The sequence below is a fragment of the Convolutriloba macropyga genome, chromosome 3 (assembly GCF_964194025.1).
Source record: "Convolutriloba macropyga chromosome 3, txConMacr16.3, whole genome shotgun sequence".
In the NCBI taxonomy this organism is placed as follows: Eukaryota; Metazoa; Xenacoelomorpha; order Acoela; family Convolutidae; genus Convolutriloba; species Convolutriloba macropyga.
The window spans coordinates 65,240,298-65,259,288 of NC_134470.1; the positions used below are offsets into that span (position 1 = coordinate 65,240,298).

The 18,991-nt window shown below is 33.9% G+C and overlaps 1 protein-coding gene across 2 annotated transcripts; it reads left to right on the plus strand.

Annotated features, from left to right (window-relative positions):
* Positions 1–726: 726 nt before the first annotated feature.
* LOC142336362 (putative peptidyl-alpha-hydroxyglycine alpha-amidating lyase pgal-1) lies at positions 727–17,806 on the plus strand. 2 transcript variants are annotated; one of them, XM_075385138.1, is made up of 4 exons: positions 727–1,698; positions 10,933–11,144; positions 15,040–15,229; positions 16,262–17,806. In XM_075385138.1, the coding sequence occupies exons 1-4, from the start codon at positions 1,585–1,587 to the stop codon at positions 17,321–17,323; spliced, it is 1,578 nt and encodes a 525-aa protein (XP_075241253.1). In that variant the 5' UTR covers positions 727–1,584; the 3' UTR covers positions 17,324–17,806. The 2 variants fall into 2 exon arrangements, with proteins under 2 accessions (XP_075241253.1, XP_075241252.1); XM_075385137.1 differs by lacking the exon at positions 727–1,698 and adding an exon at positions 6,223–6,378.
* Positions 17,807–18,991: the final 1,185 nt, after the last annotated feature.

Below are 18,991 nucleotides of genomic sequence, written 5' to 3' on the forward strand. Positions count from 1 at the left end.
AAACGGGCATTTTGTGGGATGTGAAAAGTTTGTTGGATGTGAATAGATTTGTGAAAGCATTGCAATTTTAAGATCCAAATATTGGAAACATTTAAAATAACATAACTCTTTGAAACAATAAAGATATTGTTTGATGTTTTCAAAAACAGGCAGCGGAATTGTTAGTTTAAAATTTTTAAAACAATAAGCAATCACAAAACATTATTTCTATTTTTTTATATTATCAGTAAATTTTTGCCGAAAATTAGCATCCAGTGATCAAAATATTTGCAAAGGAAAAGCGGAAACATTTTTAAAATGGAAGGAAAAATCAAAGTTTTTTGTCCTTTACAGGGGGCGAGTTTGGTGTATTGGGCATATATTTCCTCCTGTTCAAGATAAAACTAGTTTGATCAACGAGCTCACAATAATTTGAGCGATTTAGTCCTTCTTCAAGAATAAATTCAAAATCATTCGGAAATTTTACAATCTTTTTTGGAGAATTGGATGTTGCATATTTGACGCACTCTATGACCATTCATTACGAAATAACTTGATTGAAAATGACAAATTGCGTAATCAAATCTAGGTAGTTTGAGACTTTGTAGAAACTGTAACTGAAACGTTTGAGTTTCCGTTTGAACTAAGCTGCCTTTTGTCCAATGTTTGTAAAGCTTAACAGCCATATAGCCTGCTTACATTTATCTCTCCGCATTTATCAACAGCATAAGGTTAGTGAAAAAGACAGCAGAAAAGGAGAGGAAAAATGGGACATTCTAATTGTAACGCTACCACTATTCTCCCATCGCGTTTACCATAAAAACAACAAACATACTCTTTCTGTACATTCGGGGCATGCTACATTTTTAGATATACTCTTTTTCACGTGCATATAGTTAATTCTGTTACACGTTATATTTCTGCGCTACTTGCTTTTTACGAAGCTACAAATTTTCCCCAATTTTTATGGAAATATCCCAACCACTACCACTAGCAATGCCTCCGCTTTTTGATGCTTAATTCCACCTATACATCCAATTTGTGCCTTCCCCGCCACGAAAGCAAAATGAAACCCTCCTGACGTATGTAATCTACAATTCACGTATACACACATATATACATACGTACGCCAATTGCAGCGTACACCCACGTGAATAAACATGCTGGCGTATTAATTTTCCACCCCCCTCTTTTTCCCTGTTAACCGTTTGATGTCTTTATATTTGCATACACCATTACAACACTGTTACCTTCTGTTTAAAAGCATACTACTGTGCATTTCCTTTTATGGAAATCTTTACCGTGACATTTTGAACAACTTCCTCGTTATCTACTTTTAATCCTAACTATCAGAGTTGGTAGTTATATTATTACGCGCTCCTTGCTTCGCATTTTTTAAAAAGCAGTTTAGTAAAAAAAAAAGTACTTTTTTGCAAAATTAGCATAATTAGTCTCGCTAGAATTCGATATTATGGCTCTATCAAACCCGCTTTTAATTTATCAATCCATTAATTGATCACGTGAGAACGTCACAAACCCCCCAAAGGAATTCCTCATTTTTCCCTTTTTCTTCCTCAACCTGAGAACGGGAAAAGGTTGGGAAGTATGAACAAAGTTATAAAAATTGTGCTGTGTGTGTTTGTTTCGGGATTACAGCTCACAAATGCTTATGTGGTGTCAGAGTTCGGCTATTATGGAACACAACGGATTTCTAGAGAGGTGAGTCCTTTCGCCCGAAATTTCAATTAAAATAACTTGAATCTATTTTGTGGTACAATCAGAAGAGATGAAAATTTGTTTTGCAGGCGCAATTTGAACCCAGGCTATGCAGGAAAAGATGGACATCTGTTTTTTCTGACGACTTAAAAAAGCTTTTCAAAAAAATTGTTTTGCGCTACTTTCGCACTGATGAGTAAAATGAATCATTATCATTTCAACAATTGTACGTTCCTAACACGAACGATAATTTTTTTCAAAAAGGTTTTCGCCTCTCTTTCTTTCAAAGATTATTTTCAACAATTACTTAAAATAACGGTTTTTCCATATTTAATTGGAAACATAATGTTGAAAAAAAAAACAATTCGATTTTAGGAAACTATAATAATTACTCTTCTCCAAAAATTTGGTAAAACAAGCAAAGACGGGGGTTTTGATGGAAAATTGAAGGTCTACCTACTGAAAATATGACAAAAGTTAGCCAGAATGATTTTTGAAGTTTCAAAGGGGCGTGAGATATTAGGCAAAAATTTGATTAAACGAACAATTTTTGTAGCCTTTAGGTAAAAATTTTGAACCAAACTTTTGTGGAAACTAGGCAAATACCAATTCAAACAGTTAATTGTAGTACTAGAAAATCCACCTGATGCTTTAAGAAACCCTATTGAATGTCCCTAACAATTCTCTCTATATTTTAATAGTGTTGAAAAACACAGTTAACTTTTAAAAAAGTATATTGAGATTTGAAGCGTTTAAGTATAGGTCAATCCAGCAACTGCAGCAACATTTGTCATGAATTCTTCTATAGCTCTTAAATATTCAGCATAAAACCGTGAACATTTTTGTGATAAGTTCTCTACTTTTTCCCCTTATTTTTTGGCAAATGCAGTTGCCCAAAAATTGCCTGGCCGAAAGGCTGAATAAACTATGTACATTTTGAAAAGAGAAAGTGAGCTTCACTTGTGTTTTTTAAAGCATTTTTATGTAAAGACAATGGTCAGAGACATTTGAGTTTACTGCGTTTGGTAGATTTCGGAGTACCCTCTTTAAGTGGATTAATTGATATTTGCCTAATGTCCACAAAACTTTTTTCAAAATTTCTGCCTTTTGGCTACTTAAGTGTGTTCCCCTAATATATATATATATATATATATATATATATATATATTGCCCTTTTTAAAACTGAAAATGTAGGAAAATTGAATGAACCGTTGTAGAATTTTAATTATTATCTGAAGCGGGATTGTTTTGCCCACAAGAAATAATTGTTGTCGATTAAAAGTGTCGAAAATATGAATATACAATATGGTGAAAATGTTTTCCATGTACGAAACAAAAAATGCACCATTCTGAACGGTTCCAACGAAGTTGCATTTCTTAGAAGTTTTTGACCAAAGTTTGAACTTTAGACATTTTTAGAAATATGTTTTTCGTGAACAACCGCACGCCAAGGTACATCAATTCTCACTTGGACACTAGTCAGAAAATTAATATCCATTTTTTAACACTTTTTAGGATTAAATTTATCGAGTTCGCAACTTACCGACTGTTAACGAGTGCATCAGGAAACAAAGCATGTGTTTTATTATAGCGTAATTAGTTTCAGTGATTTTCTTTCTGTACATATTGACTAATTATCCGTAAATATTCATTACTTAAACTTTTCAAAAAGTCATATTGCTAACAAAAGTACTTTAAGAATTTAAAAAAATATAAAGAAGAGAAATGGAAAATTTTTGGTGTGAGTTTTGACTACTATTTTTTTTTATTTATAAGAAATAACAGCCATTTCATAGAATAAGCTTTCATAGCAGCTGATTTTTTTTTAAAAAAATGAGTTTCAAAATACATATGGTTCAAAAACAAGATAACAAATTGAAGAGATACACTGTAGGGTCTCTACTGTTATATTTATTTTGGATAGAAAGATTAGAAAATACGGGACTACTATAGAAGGAACCAAAAAGACATGAGATTTAAAACGCTCTGTGATCGTTTGTAATCACACTTTAGCACCGATATCATAGCGTGAGTACTTAAAATAGGACGTAACAAGGACGTAAAAATTTGGCGTAGCAATTTCCCGAACCTGAACCTATTTGGTAGTTTTTTTAAACAAAATTCAGCAGATCTTAAAGTTAAATTTTGTTTTCAAAGCACAGAAACTAAACTTAGGTTTAATTCCAGGAAATCAAAAACTCCGCCCATGCTGAATCCAAAAAATTGGAATGCACAATTATTACATCTAAACTTTATTCTGGATTGATTTAGTTTGGCTCTTAGTTCAAAGACTCTTCTGTCAAAACAGAATTTTATTTCCGCTTCCATAAATGTTTTTGCATAAAAATTAAGTTAAAAAATTCAAAAGCCGCAGCTTTTTCAACAGTTAATGTTTGAAAGTGGTTTCAACAGCCTGTTTTACATAATATTGAGACAATGATTATAAAGCGAACACATTTGAGTAACTAAATGCTAAATTTGGTTATTACTTCTTTGATTGGACACACCAAATACATATTATTTCAGTTTTATTGTCTAAATGATTACAGATTCAGGCGAACAGAACAATATTTAAAATGTAACAAGATTAGAGAATGTCAAACTCATTTCAGGTAATATGAAGTTTAATGGAGCACATCACCTGTGAGAAATATGACAAAATCCTGAGAAAATAAATATTTACAAACTTTGGCATTTATTCTCAGAAGTTGTTGAGAATATTTGGAATTTGTTCTCACCTTGGTAATCATTTTTTAGTAAACTCAAGTAAACGGGTCTGAGTGCAAAATATTCTGAATTAATACCAATCCTTATTGTAAAATTCAAAATTCCTCATTAGAGTCTTACAATATCATTATTTTATCAAATTATCCTGCAGTTTAAGCATTCAACATTTTTTGTGTCATTTGCGCATAATCTCGTTAATAATATTGTAATATTGTAATTTCCATTATATTGCAATGCCCAAAAAACTGATACTATTGTTAATTTGAGAAAACAGTAGTTTTTAGAGTCCAATTTTGAAAAAAAGTTGCCTGGAGTACAAGAATCTTTTCAGAAGCAAACTTCAATCTGACTTCTTCGATGTTAACTGTATGGTAAAGAAAATCTCTATATAAAAATCAGAGAACCCAGGATACGATTTCATCAGTCTCTAAAATTTCGAGGCAGATAGCTTAGTTTGAAATATTGAACTTAGACTTTAAAAAATAAAAATGAGAACACTACAAATAATCGGCTGCTTCGCTATCGGAGACGGAGACGTTTGGTTTAATTTAATTCTTTTATATTTTAAGAAGAAAACTTTTCTTTCACTAATCTGTAAAATTGTACTCTTAACTTCAATTTCAAATGAAATTCAACACTCTCGTACCCCTTGGTTCTCTAAATACGTTAGAAAAAAGTCGTATTTCCTTTCGTTTCTCGTGCCCGGCACTCAGTAAAAGCACCCCAGTATCAGGCTACTAAATTCCTCGGGCGGCTAAGATTTTGTTCTTAAAAATTCTTAAACGCACTTTGACATTTTGCACGGATTTTGACATTGACAGTTTTCAAACTTTAGAGACCATTTTCATAAGCATTACTCTAGTAGACTTTTTTCGTAAGCAGACTGTTACAAACTTATAACGAGTTAACGCAAGATTATTATTAGAAATATAATTAATTAGTGTTTAATTGATTCCGGTTTGAAAAGAAAACCCAAAATTTTGCTTACTGAATTTTTTTTCCAAACATGTAAAAAAAATAATATAACAGAAAATTTGCATGTCTTCAGAATAATAACAAAAATATGTTCAAACGATCAAAATTATGCATTAATTTATTAATAATATACTGATTTTTGTTTGACATTACCAATTGAGCTGTTCTTTCCTATATATAAAAATCCTGTACAGTGCCAATTTACTGAAGGAGGCACTAAATTGCACCTCACCTAAAATATGTTCGATTTTATCATACCTACACCATTTCAAGTACAAATTGTGTTTCGCAGTTCAGGAATTTTATGTTCGTTTGAACAATTTTGAATCCTAGCGGTGATTATGGAAAACTGTAAAATTTTCCGACTCGTTTATCTCTGTGTATGTATTTAAGCCTGCAATTTGAGCGTTTTTTTTCCTTCATGACAGTACTGGTACGAAAAAAATTGGCAACAATCGTTAGAAATTCAGAAACTTGAAAATGATTCCTCTCAACTTGCTTCTTTTGATTATTGCACTTGGCTATTTTCTTTTAGCTTAAGGATGAAGCAACAAATGCATTGATTATTTTGCCGCACGCTATTTAGATTTTAGTTTTATGCTGGACTTACATTAATCAGACCCGACGTTATGAAATAAATAATTATGTCGCAATGAGAAACGAAAAAGGGATCTATTCTGTTTTGGCCCCTAGCTTAGAAAACATTTAACTTCTAAGACGACCCCCCCCCCCCCCACACACACTCACCCCCACGTGCTAATTTTAGTAATTTTATAATAACACACAATTTCCAAGTGGGGTGCAAGGGGGGACAGAATAGAATCCAAAAAGATGAGTGGTAGTTATGTACCAGTGGCAGTAGTGAGTGCGTGTTTAGTACTTGTTTTACTGGCTTGTTTTTTAACTGGAGGTTTGCAACTGTCCCGAACGAAGTCTCTCGAGCAAAGCATTCCAGAGAACAAAACTGACGGCAAAGATGAGGTTTGTTTTATTCAGAATTAACAAATGTGCGGACCAATCATAGTAAAATGAAGTGCAAATCTAAGGATATATATTTTGAATTTTAAACATAAAGAAGTCGCTGAAGTTTAAGACGTCATAATTAGGTTTGAATAAAAGAACTGTTATAATACCTAAAATTTGAAATTCGTGCACATTGTGGCAAAGATTTTGTGGTGGAAAGTTTTCAAGGTAAAACGACATCGGGGTGAAAACGTTAAATATGGGCGAGGGGGGTAAATGAAACCGAATTAATGGAAGTAGTATCGTTTGCATCGAAACAGTGCACCAGTGAGGACCGAAAACAATGAACACACGAACTGAGCCTGAGCATGAACGCCCGAAAGTCTGTTGAAAGCACGAAAGTTTAGCATGAACGCACAAAACTCTGGTGAACGCGCGAAAGTTTGGACATAAGAACTTTCCATCTGGGACGATCTGGACATAGACATTTTCTGGTCTGGTATCTCAACCTGAGCTGGGATAATTTGCAAGCGATACACTTTTCACTTGGCTTCAAAAGTCTAACAATTTTGAAAGAAATAATTAGAGTGGCTTTGTATATTTCAGCCGTGGAAAATTTTTACTCCCCAATAATCTTCAAAATCAAACCCAAACTCTGCGAATCGCTTATTTTTCGATATTAATTATAACAAAAAAGGTTCGCTGGTTCTGTGCGTGGCACAGAATGTTCCCACATTAGACTTTGAAAACATAACATATCAATACAACTAAAAGGATATTTCAGAAAAGTTTGCTTTAGCACCAAAAAGTGTTATTATCAAGCTGAATCGAAAAAGCTGAAGTTAATTAGTTGAAGTTTGAACAGAAACAACAGCGGAAAACAGTTTCCAGAGGAACAAAAAACCTGAGTAACCTTCTGTTACGAAGTACTTAGTTACACTTAAATATTAATAAATATTATCAAAAGAACATTCCTATTACGTGTTGTATATAAACACTGAGCCTTTAAGCCTGAATTCTTTGGGTCTTTCCCATTATAGCCCCCCATGAAAATATAGCCCCCTATTATGGTATATTTACCATAATTGGGGGGGCTATAGGTTTTCTGACCACTAAGCTGGGAAGGGGGCTAAAATGAGAAAGAACTAAATCTTTTGCACTATTGAGGAGTTTGATTGAGCTTGCTTGGTTTTTTCTGAAATTCTTTGCGAAACTGGAGATTTTTTGGATCTATCAAGTTTTGTCACCGCCCCCCTGCTTAGTGGGCTTATATGTTTTACGCCCACCCCCCGGCGCAAGTGCTATTTTTTTACATCGTAACGTGCTAAAAAACAACATAAAAATTGTAACTGGAGGCGTAAAAAACATTGGGGATCAAAACTGGATAGATCCAAAACTATCCAACTCTTCTCAGTTCAAGTTTTTCGTACTGCTAACACTCTAGTTCAGAAATGCAAAAAATCTGGAAACTGAAACAATTTTTTATCAATTTTCTTATTTATTTCGATTATGTGGCTCACATTATCAACGGGACAAAAACAACCAGACAAGATTTTTCTCTTAAAACACCGAGGAACTAAATAGAATGTAGAAATCCAAATACATATATTTAGACAGTTGTACAATCAAGCGGCACGAGCAAGTGAAATGAACAAATCTGAATAGGAAACTCATGAACATAGGACAAGTCATGGTATACAAACAAAAAAGCCCCAAAAAATGCAACTCTGACTATCTGATTGATTTTTTGACTGTTGTTGACGCGTTCTATTAACGCTGAGGCAAGTGGGGTTACATAATTGAATGTAAAAAGAAGGTCCTTGAAACATGTGGTTTCAAACCAATCAAAAACATATCAATAAACCGATTGAACCAAGAACCAAAAAAACGCATTCACACCAAAAGATGAAATAATTACAATAAAATCTATGCCGAGATGAACAGCGTAGAAAAATTAGTAAAGTTGATTTGGTTATTCATTTGGCGTCTTACTTATTCCGAAATCTGCCGAAATTGATTGCTTTAGAAAGAACAAGAAAATGAAAAGAACAATTGAAGCGTTAAGATATATAAAAGACTAATTTTCGTCAAAATATGCGCTTTCAATAATAAAGAGCTTTCTTCTTCCCATCTTGAGAGATGTTTTCCTATGTGACAACAGTGAGTTAGTAAGCAAGCTTTGGCAGCTTATATATAGAAAAACTGGGCAGTTCGATAGAAAAATTTTTTGAGGCACTAAGAAGAACAGTAAAAAAAACATGCTTCAATTTTTGTTTAAGCACTCCGAGAACGAATAATTTTTGCATCTATTCCGTTTTAAAACCCATAGCTCAGTGAGGTCATATTTTTTACGCACCCAAGTGCTATTTTTTTACATAGAAAGTGCTATGTTTTAGCATGTAATTTGTAACGGGGGACATAAAAAGACTTGGGGCCAAAACTAAATAGATCCTATTTTTTTGTATGGCCATTAAATCTAAACAATTCAAACTCTTGAAATTAATATTAATTTTAATAGAATCCTATGCTGCGTTTTAGAAGGGTCAAAAAAATGGTATATTCAACAACTCAGCATTTTAGACTGCTTATTTGAATTTTGATTCGGACAGAAGGACGAAACGTTCATCGTTAGCAAATTAAGAAATTAATCTATTTTATATCATAGTTGTAAACTTTGTTTCCCCGAAATCGACGTCAAATTTTTAAATGGAGAAAAAGACAAAAAAATGATATCCAAATTGTTCTAGATTTCTTTATTTATATATTGGAAAATTGTCAAAAACAGGAAGGAAAATAGAGCGAAAAATAGAGAAAGCACACCAGAACAAAATTAAAAAGACTGAGTTTTTTTTTGAAATAAATGACAGTCGTTTCCAAGCAGGAATTATCCATGAGTATAATTCGCGGTAAATTCACCAAAAAAAGTAATTGTTATCATTGTTATCATCAGGCAAGCCATCAAAAAGGACTACGGACAGAATAATTAGAATTAAATATTATCGACAATTTTTTTTTCAGAACATTTTTTTTCGAAGTCAAAAATCATCAGACTCATAATGAAATGAAAGCTCAATTAAAGCTCAGCAATAACGGGAGTAAATCGTTATTTTTAACTAACATTCGTGAAGGAATCCGATTTTGAAAAAGGGATGAAACTTAAAGCAGTAGTTAGAGCCCGACAAGAAGATAAAGACTCGCGAAAACCTGATTTTTCTTTTTTCTCAGAAATAGCCAATCGAGCACTAAAACCTAAGGCATTTTATCCTCATTTTGATTAGGCGCTGGGCTACCAGTGTTCCTTCTGAAATTTAACTTCCAATTAACCTCAGAAAACATCAGAAAATATGAAGAGTTCTTTTAAAAAGACTGTACACAAAAACAAATTTAGTTATATGAAGTTGGAATTAATTAATAGTTGACTGAGTAAGTGCAGCCATTCCCAGCAACCCATAATTGTTGTTATCTTAAAAAATAGCACAAATAGGTTAAAAAGATCCATTCGAGGCATCAAATGTGACTAATCTTTAAAAATCTCTTTAAAACTTTCTTTTTTCAAATCTCAGAGTTGTCCAAAAAGTACAAAATGCAGATTAAATCAATGTTGATTGGTATTCAATCAGTTCAAAACATGACCAAAAAGTGCATATTTTCACTGAAACCTAAAAATTTTTCAGTTTTTTATTTTTCAAATGAAAAATCATTACATTTATTTGAGTTTGGAAATATTTTTTAAGAATTAACTATCAATGAACAGATCTGAAACGATTGTCTCCCTGTTTTTTAAGAGTTAAAAAGATTTTAAATGAACTTGACTTTTGAGGCAACATTTAAGTTAACACAGGTGAGAGACGGGTTAAAAGTTCACAAAATTTTATAAAAATTGGCTGAAAATTGGTTGCAAATTTTGTTCTCGAAACGATAATTTTTTTTTGTATTTCTGTGCTATATGGAGACTTTGACAAAACAATAATATACTTGTTTTTCAAAAAAAATCCTCAAAAAAACCGCTAGTTGATGTAAATGAGTGAATTTTGACTAAAATTTTAGCTAGATTTGATCAAAGATAGGGTTGAATTGTCTGAAATTGTTGGTAGAAAATGGTGAATTTTTTTCAAAAAAAATCCCATTTTTTTGAAGTGAAATTCTAGACGCAGGGAGCTTCAAATTGAAAGGCTAACACATTCGCTAGCCTAGGATGCCATCCAAAATGTCAAAAACTGTCTGAACAAAAAAAAAGTTGGGCTAGCATTAAGTTCTCTCATTTTTTTTCAAAAAATGTGGTAACAAGTAAAATTAGAATAAAAATAGGTGTTAAATGATTAGGGTAAAATTAACCGTCATATCTTTTGTCAAGGAAGAGCAGGTACACAGTTTGCAACTAAACTTGGGATTGTTTCCTTCCTCCCCAAAGGAAAATATAAAAATCCTTTATTATTCCGAAGTGGCCTATGGGTAAAGAACTTCTGTGAAAATATTGTGACGCTTTTTTGATTGTTGATTCAATTTCCAGAATTCACATGATTTGCTAATTTTTTGTTTTCGCTATGATGAAAGTTATTCTTTTTGTTCCAGATAACGATAAATTCCTTTGAGACTAGAGGCACCAATCGAGAGTTCATTTACTGCAAGGGGTCAAAGGTCAGCTCACCCTTCCATATTAACGACATAGTTCAACACCCTGTCCCAAGGCAACGCGGAAAGGGCGCGGAAGCAGAGGAAGATGTGAACATAATTGCAGCAATCCATGTCTTCACATGTAGTGAAATCACCACCGATAAACTTGTGTAAGGATTAGTTTTTAACACTTTCATCTAAATAAGTCTCATTTGACTGACTTCAGATTTAAGATTTCTACCGCAGTTGTGGAAATATCTCAAAATTATGCAAAATGCAAAATCACCGCTGACATGCTTGTACAAAAAATTTTTCACAAGAGTCTTAAAATAAGTAAAGTTAAATTGGTAAAATTATGCAAGATCACCGCTCAAAGGTAGATGTAGCCTTTTATAACTTTAACCGAACAAGGAGGCTCGTTAATGTGTGTTCGCACATGATGTTCCGACCCGCGCTCATCTACATTTTTGAATAAACTGTCTTTTGAATTACATTTTTGACAAAGCGATAATCAAAAGTAGATGTTTGAGTTCAAAAAAACCGTTACACAACCAAACTAATAATTGAATTAAATAATGCGATGTCTCATTACAATAATATCTGCATTGAAAAGACTACGAGAAAAAAAACAACAACTACAAAAAAGCAAAAACAAAAAGTTTCACGTCAAAATTCAATAACTAATTTTAAAAGCACCTAGTAAAAACGTCACATTACAATTAGACAAAATCCTAATTACACGAATTTAGTTTTTCCTAACTACACAACAGACGAGATTTTTTCTTAATGAGACTAGGTAACGATTCTACAAAAAAAAATAATTATGTGAAATTCAAAAATCAGTCAACATTTTTTAAAACGAATAATTTTAAGTCTCAAAAATCAATGGCTTTCAACGAATTAATTCTCAATAAATTTACTAAAGAGCCATAATGAAACCAATAGGACCTGTTTTTGGTTAGACTAAGCCATTGGAACCGACTATAGATGCAAAAAAATTACAAACATTGCGAAAACACAAATTAGTGAAGCCATTAAAATCATTAGCTTTTATCTGAATTTTAAGTATTTTTATTTCAATTTCCATTTATACTAATTCAGCTAAATATATAATGAATGATTAAATAAGTTCAATTCAACCACATTTGAAAATCATTGGGATCTGTTATTACGCGATTGTGCTAAAGGAAGAGAAAAAGAAACCCAAGTACACCACTCATATAACTTTTTATGAAAACACATGCTCCAACAAACAAAACATTAGTTACGTCATAATATCAGTAAAGCTGTTAATTTTTAAAATACCTGGGACCTTTCAATGATGAGAACACGTTACAAGTTAATGAAAACAACAACAACAAAAACCGAAAAAATTGAAAATTCCTTAAAATCTCAAAATTGTATAATAATATAAACTTGAAGACTAATCGCTATAAACTTCTTCGTGTAAATTTATTCAATCAATCCTCACTTACAATTTTATGAGACTTGTCACCTTTTTACGGCTATCTAAAGATTAAAAACAGGCTAACACAGCAAATTAAAAAAAATGAGCGAGGAAAGTGTCGAAGCCATTAAAAAATGAACTTTTCAGTTAAAATTTTTCCAATTTCAATTAATTTCTAACAACAATGGGATTCTTCGTTTTAACAATTTGACTGCTATAAATCAACAAACATGAACAAACACTTTAAAACAACGAAATTTTTTTGAGAAAAACCGTAGTAACAACGCCATTAAATTCAATAGCCTTCAACGGGAGCTAATAAATATGCTAAGTAAGGATTAGGTGAGACAACAAAATAATGGGATGTTTGGCATTCATAACTCATCAACAAGAAATTACAAAAAGTCATTGACTGTGAAAACAACAAAAAACACAGGCAAGATCCAAAAAATTGGTAGAAAAATGCGCGAGGAGTGTCGAAGCCTTTTAAACCATAAGCTTTCCTCTGAAAACTTTTTTTATGATCCATTGAACGTCGTCATCTCTAAGCCCATGAAACTATCAACATTAGGATAATGTTTTAAGATTCCAAAAGGAACCAGAATTAAGAGAAAGAGAAATTTTTTAATTTTTAAAAAAAGTTATGAAAACTCGTGCATCGAATTCATAACACCAATAGAAAGAACATAAAACAGCTAACTAGATTAATTTTGGTTGAATTAGAAAAAAATATCCGTTCATTTTTGGGACTGACTTACAGTTTACGAACTAAGGGTTAAGATTGTTTAATAATAAAAATTTCTCGGAAAATCACTTTTAAAGTCTTAACAGCCATTAAATCCAATAGCTTTCAACGGAAGCCAATAAATACGCTCAGTTGTCCCTCGGTTGGACAAAAAGGATATTTTTCATTCATAGGTAATCGATAAGACATCACAGCAAGTCTTATGACTATGGAAACAACAACAAATACAAGCAAAAAGAAAAAATTTATGGGGAAAGTGCGCGAAGAAAGTGTCGAAGCCGTTTAAACCATAAGCTTTTCTCTGAAAACTTTGTCCAAGATCCATTGAAAACATTCTCTAAGCTAATGGGAGATATTAATATCAGGAGAATGTGATAAGATTTCAAGAGGGACCAATAAAACGAAAAAATCCATTTTTTTTAATTTCGAAATTTTGTATCATTGAAGTCATATAACAAATAATAAGATGATGAAACCGCTAAGCAGAATAATTTTGGTTGCAGTAGAAAATAAGGGGGTCGTGTCTTTAATGAAGTTGACCTACATTTCACGAAATTAGTTTAGGATTGGTTAATGTTAAAAAAATTCTCGGAAAACCATTTTTAAAGTCTTAACAACCATTAGTTGTCCACTCAAAGCTCTAGATGGGTTCTCTTAATGCTCATCATGAAACCTATTGAAATTTTAGGCAATTTAGGCAAATTTTATGCCTTACCACTCCATGCCTTAGCATCCTCAAAAAAATCAAAATTTCATTTGAAATTCAGAGTCGTAGCCAAAAAAAAATACGAGTTGTTCATTGGGCTTCATTAGACTGTGAATCAAGTTTATCATTAATTGAACCTTGGTATGAAAAGTGACTAGTCTCTATGCGACATAAGAAAACAAAAACATGATTTTTTTTTAAAAAAGAGCTCTAAAATAGAATTCGATAATTTTTTTGATAGTAAACTTCCCTATGAGATCAGAACTATTCTTTTTATCGCCTTTCGTATATTAGAAACTCAATATTGATTCTTTTTAAGGCGTGAAACGTAATTTTGAATCAAAATATTTTATATAAAAACTATCTTAATTTGAAGAATTACACTAAGTTACACATAAATTACACTAAAAGTGAACAAAATAAGTGAACAAAATACACTATTAAAGTGAACTTCAATCGTCGATAACTCCTCGAAAAAAAAAGAAATTCAAAAAATTCAAAAAAATCTTTTTAATTTCGATTTCTACGCTGGACGAGCTTCTTAATGATACCACTCACAATTCTCTACGATGAATATATCGATCGGCCAAAATTGGCTGAACAAAAAAACCCATTTGAGTATATATTTCCTCCCCCCACAAGTGGGGTTGGAACAAAAATGCGTAAGATTATAGTGCATAGCGTTGGATAAATACTATTAAACGGTGATAGTTATATTTCATAAGTGCACCGTATTTGCCTTATTCGCTGCTCTCTGGGCCTCGAAAAATCAACTCGCACCATGCGAAACTTTATTGCTTACTCTAAATGTCAGTTATACTTATGATTGATTTAAACACGCGTTTGCCTCCATGATAAATTAATTGGTTTTGGTATTATTGTTTCTTGGTATTACAATGAGACAAATACTAGTTGTCTTAGTCGTCTGTAGAGAACTGCAATGAAACTACACTGCCCTAAAAATACTACGATACAACTGTTTTTCAACTAAAAAGCAATTTCCCAATAAATAAATCGCTGCCGCCGTAGAGATTTCCAAAACGCTTTTGACCATTTCGGATTATATTGTTGACTTTAATTGGTCATTATCATTATACCAAAATTTGATTACACAGATTTTTAATTTTATATTAATTCATAAACTTTTTTAATCTGTTTTTGTTTCAGAGAGTGCAACACGAAAGACAAGTTTGAGTCACTGTGTAAAGGCAGTGGATTGGCTGCTGTGTGGACCCCAGACATGGTTGAGAGTGGGGTGAACAGGGTGCAACAGCCAGACACTCTCTTCACTGCAAATGCTATCATACTCAGAGTAGTCTATGATGATGTTACTCCTGTCATCACCCCAGCCGTAGGGGTATGTTAACCATAGTGATGATAGGACTCAAATCTTGCAAAATGTGATCCTCGGTTAAAATTGTTTCCTCATTCTCTGTAGTATGTTTGGATTATTTTGTACTTGGTAACGCTTGTTTTAACTCCAATCGATAGCGAACAACACTCAAGAGCAGTCTTGTACACTCTTGTACAACAAAAACAACGAATGGGAAAATAAATAAGCCTTCCCGGACTTGAGTCGCAGAGTATTTCAGTGCTGAATCAGTATATTTCAGTAGTAAAAATCGAATTCAGTTTTGATACATTGCATATCAAGTGTCTATTAAGCTTCTTTATGCGCAGTTTCTCTTCATTATGATAATATTGAGGTCACTGAGTTCTCCCGTACAGGAAAAACAGAATGTGTTTAGACTGATTTAGCGCTGATTTACTCTACCGCCAACCCCCAGGGGTTCTACTAAGATCGCAAGCCCCGAAAAATGATTCTTCACAATAAAATAACCTCAAAAGGGTTCCTGGCTGATTAACGTTGCCAGGGTCTATAATGCTATCACATTAATTGCACTGTTTAAATTCTTTGTTAATGCATAATACAGAATTGACGCTATCTCGGCATTAGGAAGGTGTCCCCCCATTATGAATGAATGGAGCCACTAACAGTCTTAAACCAAAATGGTAGTTTTCAATTTTTGAGCAGCGCTACCCCAGAACAGAATCTAACTTTAATCAAATAACTTCAAATAACGTTCAAAGGAGCTTACGGTTCACAAGACCAGGCTTGGTAGAAACGTTGTCTAAAACACATGATCAAATTTTAAAATTCCAAGAGTCTGCAGCGCCAGAAGTTTCTGCATACATAGCCAGAAATGCGTGTTTCAAGCGAGAATGTGACTCCGCAGAAATGACATCAAAATTTTGGCTAGCACCACCTAGAACCACGCCGTGTTCACGATAACCGCCAGAAGTTCTCAGTGAATTCAAGTAGTCACGTAACCTATACATGAATTTCATTGAGAGGAAATAAAATGCGGTAGAATACTTTATTTTTAAGGTTGAAGTGACAGAGGAAGAAAGCGTGGGCGATCAAGGCCACTTTCTAGACCGCTCTGCTGATCATAACAAATTATTCGGATTGAAAAGCATCCAGCATGGCCTGTTGTCAATTCCTCAACCAATCATAGAGCGAGACAATTCATGGCACCTGACCTGGTCAGAGGGCAAAATCGGACAGGCTTCAGGCGTTGCAGTTCTTGACCAAGATTATGTCATAGTGTTTCACCGTGCAGAGAGATCGTGGACTGGATCCACTTTCAAGGATTTAAAGATGCAGAATATGACCAAGATCGATTCAGACACGCTTCTCAAGTGCCGAATCAGAGATGGAGAGTGCACCTCATCAATGGGGAAAGACATGTTTCTACTTCCACATGGTATCAGCGTGACTCCTGACAACAACTTCCTTCTCTTGACGGATGTTGGAAGACATCAAGTATTTGCCCTCAGCATCGAAACTGGCGAAGTAACCTTGACGTTGGGAACCTTTGGAGTCCCAAAACAAGGCGACTACCCAGATTACTTCTGCCAACCCGCGGACGCCGAAATGGACCCAGAAACTGGCCTGATCTTTGTTGCCGATGGTTACTGCAACTCTCGCGTGGCTATTTTTAACAATGACGGCAGTTATAATACCAGCATTAAAGGATGTGTCAAAGATGATGACTTCCGAATTGTTCACGACTTAGCGATCGATGCCGAGAATCGAGTTCTATTCGTTGCCGACAGGGAGAACGGCCGCATTTGCATATTCAGCATTGACGTTGGACACAAGTTTGGTGAAGCTTTGGACTTGATTGAAACAGGACAGAGTACAGTGTATGCTCTGGATTACAACATGGGCAATCTTTACTCAGCCGAGTGGGGGGCAAGAGGCAGTGCACACAAGGCATTCGGAACCATCATTCCCACGACTACTGGGAAAACAGAACAGGTGGAGCAGTTTTATGATTCCCACATGCGAGATCCACACGACATATCAGTGTGGGAGAACACGTACATATTCATGAGCGACTTAAAATCTCCCTCGAAAGTGTTCAAATTTATCAGAATGGACTAACTATTGTGACAAAATTTGCTACTTTAGTTCCACAAAACATGCTTTGATTTGAGGATCTAATCCCTCTATCCACACATTTAAAATAGATTTTCAGAAAATGGGCATTTTAAGAAAGCAGCAAAATTAAAAATTGGGCACTTAGGCAAAGATTGGTAAATTTATGATAATAATATAACAAGAGGAAAAGCTAGTGGTGGTTTGAAATCCACATACACACAAGAAAACGCCATGAATGGAAATGAATGACTGCTTTTCTTCCGTGAGAGAGAGAGAGAGGGAGAGGGGGAGTTTCAAATTTCATACTCCCCTTAGCTTACTTTTAATCCGAAAAGCGGAACTTGGCAAACAAATGAATTGACATCCTCAGCTTTGTGCCGTATGTGAAAGCTAGCGTTTGAAGCTATACAGTTATGAGTGCCAAGAATATTACGGAAGCTACAGTTTGCAATAGAATAGTTATCTGAATTTATTGTTGCTGCACTGGTTTTTTGAAGAATTGAAGCACTAGTTGTCTGTGAATGCATACTAATAGACCACAGTATAATTAGCGTTGAATGATGTTCATTATTTTCTGCGAAAAAAGTGAAATAGTTGTATGTATTGCCTTACTTCGTTGGATCTCATCGGGAGATCAAAATTGGTCGCGAATTAGATAAAGAGACACCGTCAGTATACAATCATCATCAGCGAAAAATCGAGATACGACACAAAGTAGATCGAATGAAAAAACGTAGTCATGCCCTTCAAAATGCTACTCGCTTAATAATGAAAAATGCCGAAATAAAACAAGAAAGCTCGCATGATTCTGTGCACTCAAAACCAAGCTAACTCTCCAGCACCAAATTCCTTTCGCCACGTAAGTACAAATTGAAAAATTCTCTACTGCTTCGAAGATGCAAGCTCAAATTGAGTATGAAGGTATGTGCCAATTTCATTGAACTTTGAGATAATTATTCCAATTCGGACAGCGCGGATCAACGTCTGAGGACTGACTCCACACCCAGTGAATTTGGGGAGCTTATCGCATAGTTATGTCTATCCAACTCAAGATTCGAATTCATAAGTAAAGCTCCGTTCCACACGCAGTTGAAACAAAAGCCGGAAAACTTCAAAAAATAAGTTGAAACAAGTTTTGAGTTTCTCCTATTAAACTGACATGCCGTGCGTATTAAAGCCAAACTCCTTAAGCGTTAACAAACTTGGTGTCTTTTTTCTGGGTATCATATTAGTGATTATACAGCCTCACTTAACTTTGACTTGCTGAAGAGCGAAATAACTTTGATATTCTCAGGCCTTTTTCATTAGGAACAAAGTTTCGACCTGAGAAGAAATTTGTACCACGTACAGAGTCAGCTTCTCTTTCTGGCATTAACGACACCTGGCATAGTTCCACTATTTTTACTATTGAGCAAACGAGTGAAAAAACACGAAGCGCGATTCTTGTTGCATTTGTTAAATTTGATGGGCGGAAAAAGTCTCTGAAAATATCAACACATCTGACATAGAAATTATTTTCCGTAAACAGTTACATACATCTGAACATAAGGGATTTTAAAATTTTAATATATAACCTGAGTTATTAATAAAACCCAAGCTGAGTTCGATTGTTTCCACTTTGAGTTGTCTTGATATTCTGAGCGAATCAAATTTATTAGACCGCAAAGCTAA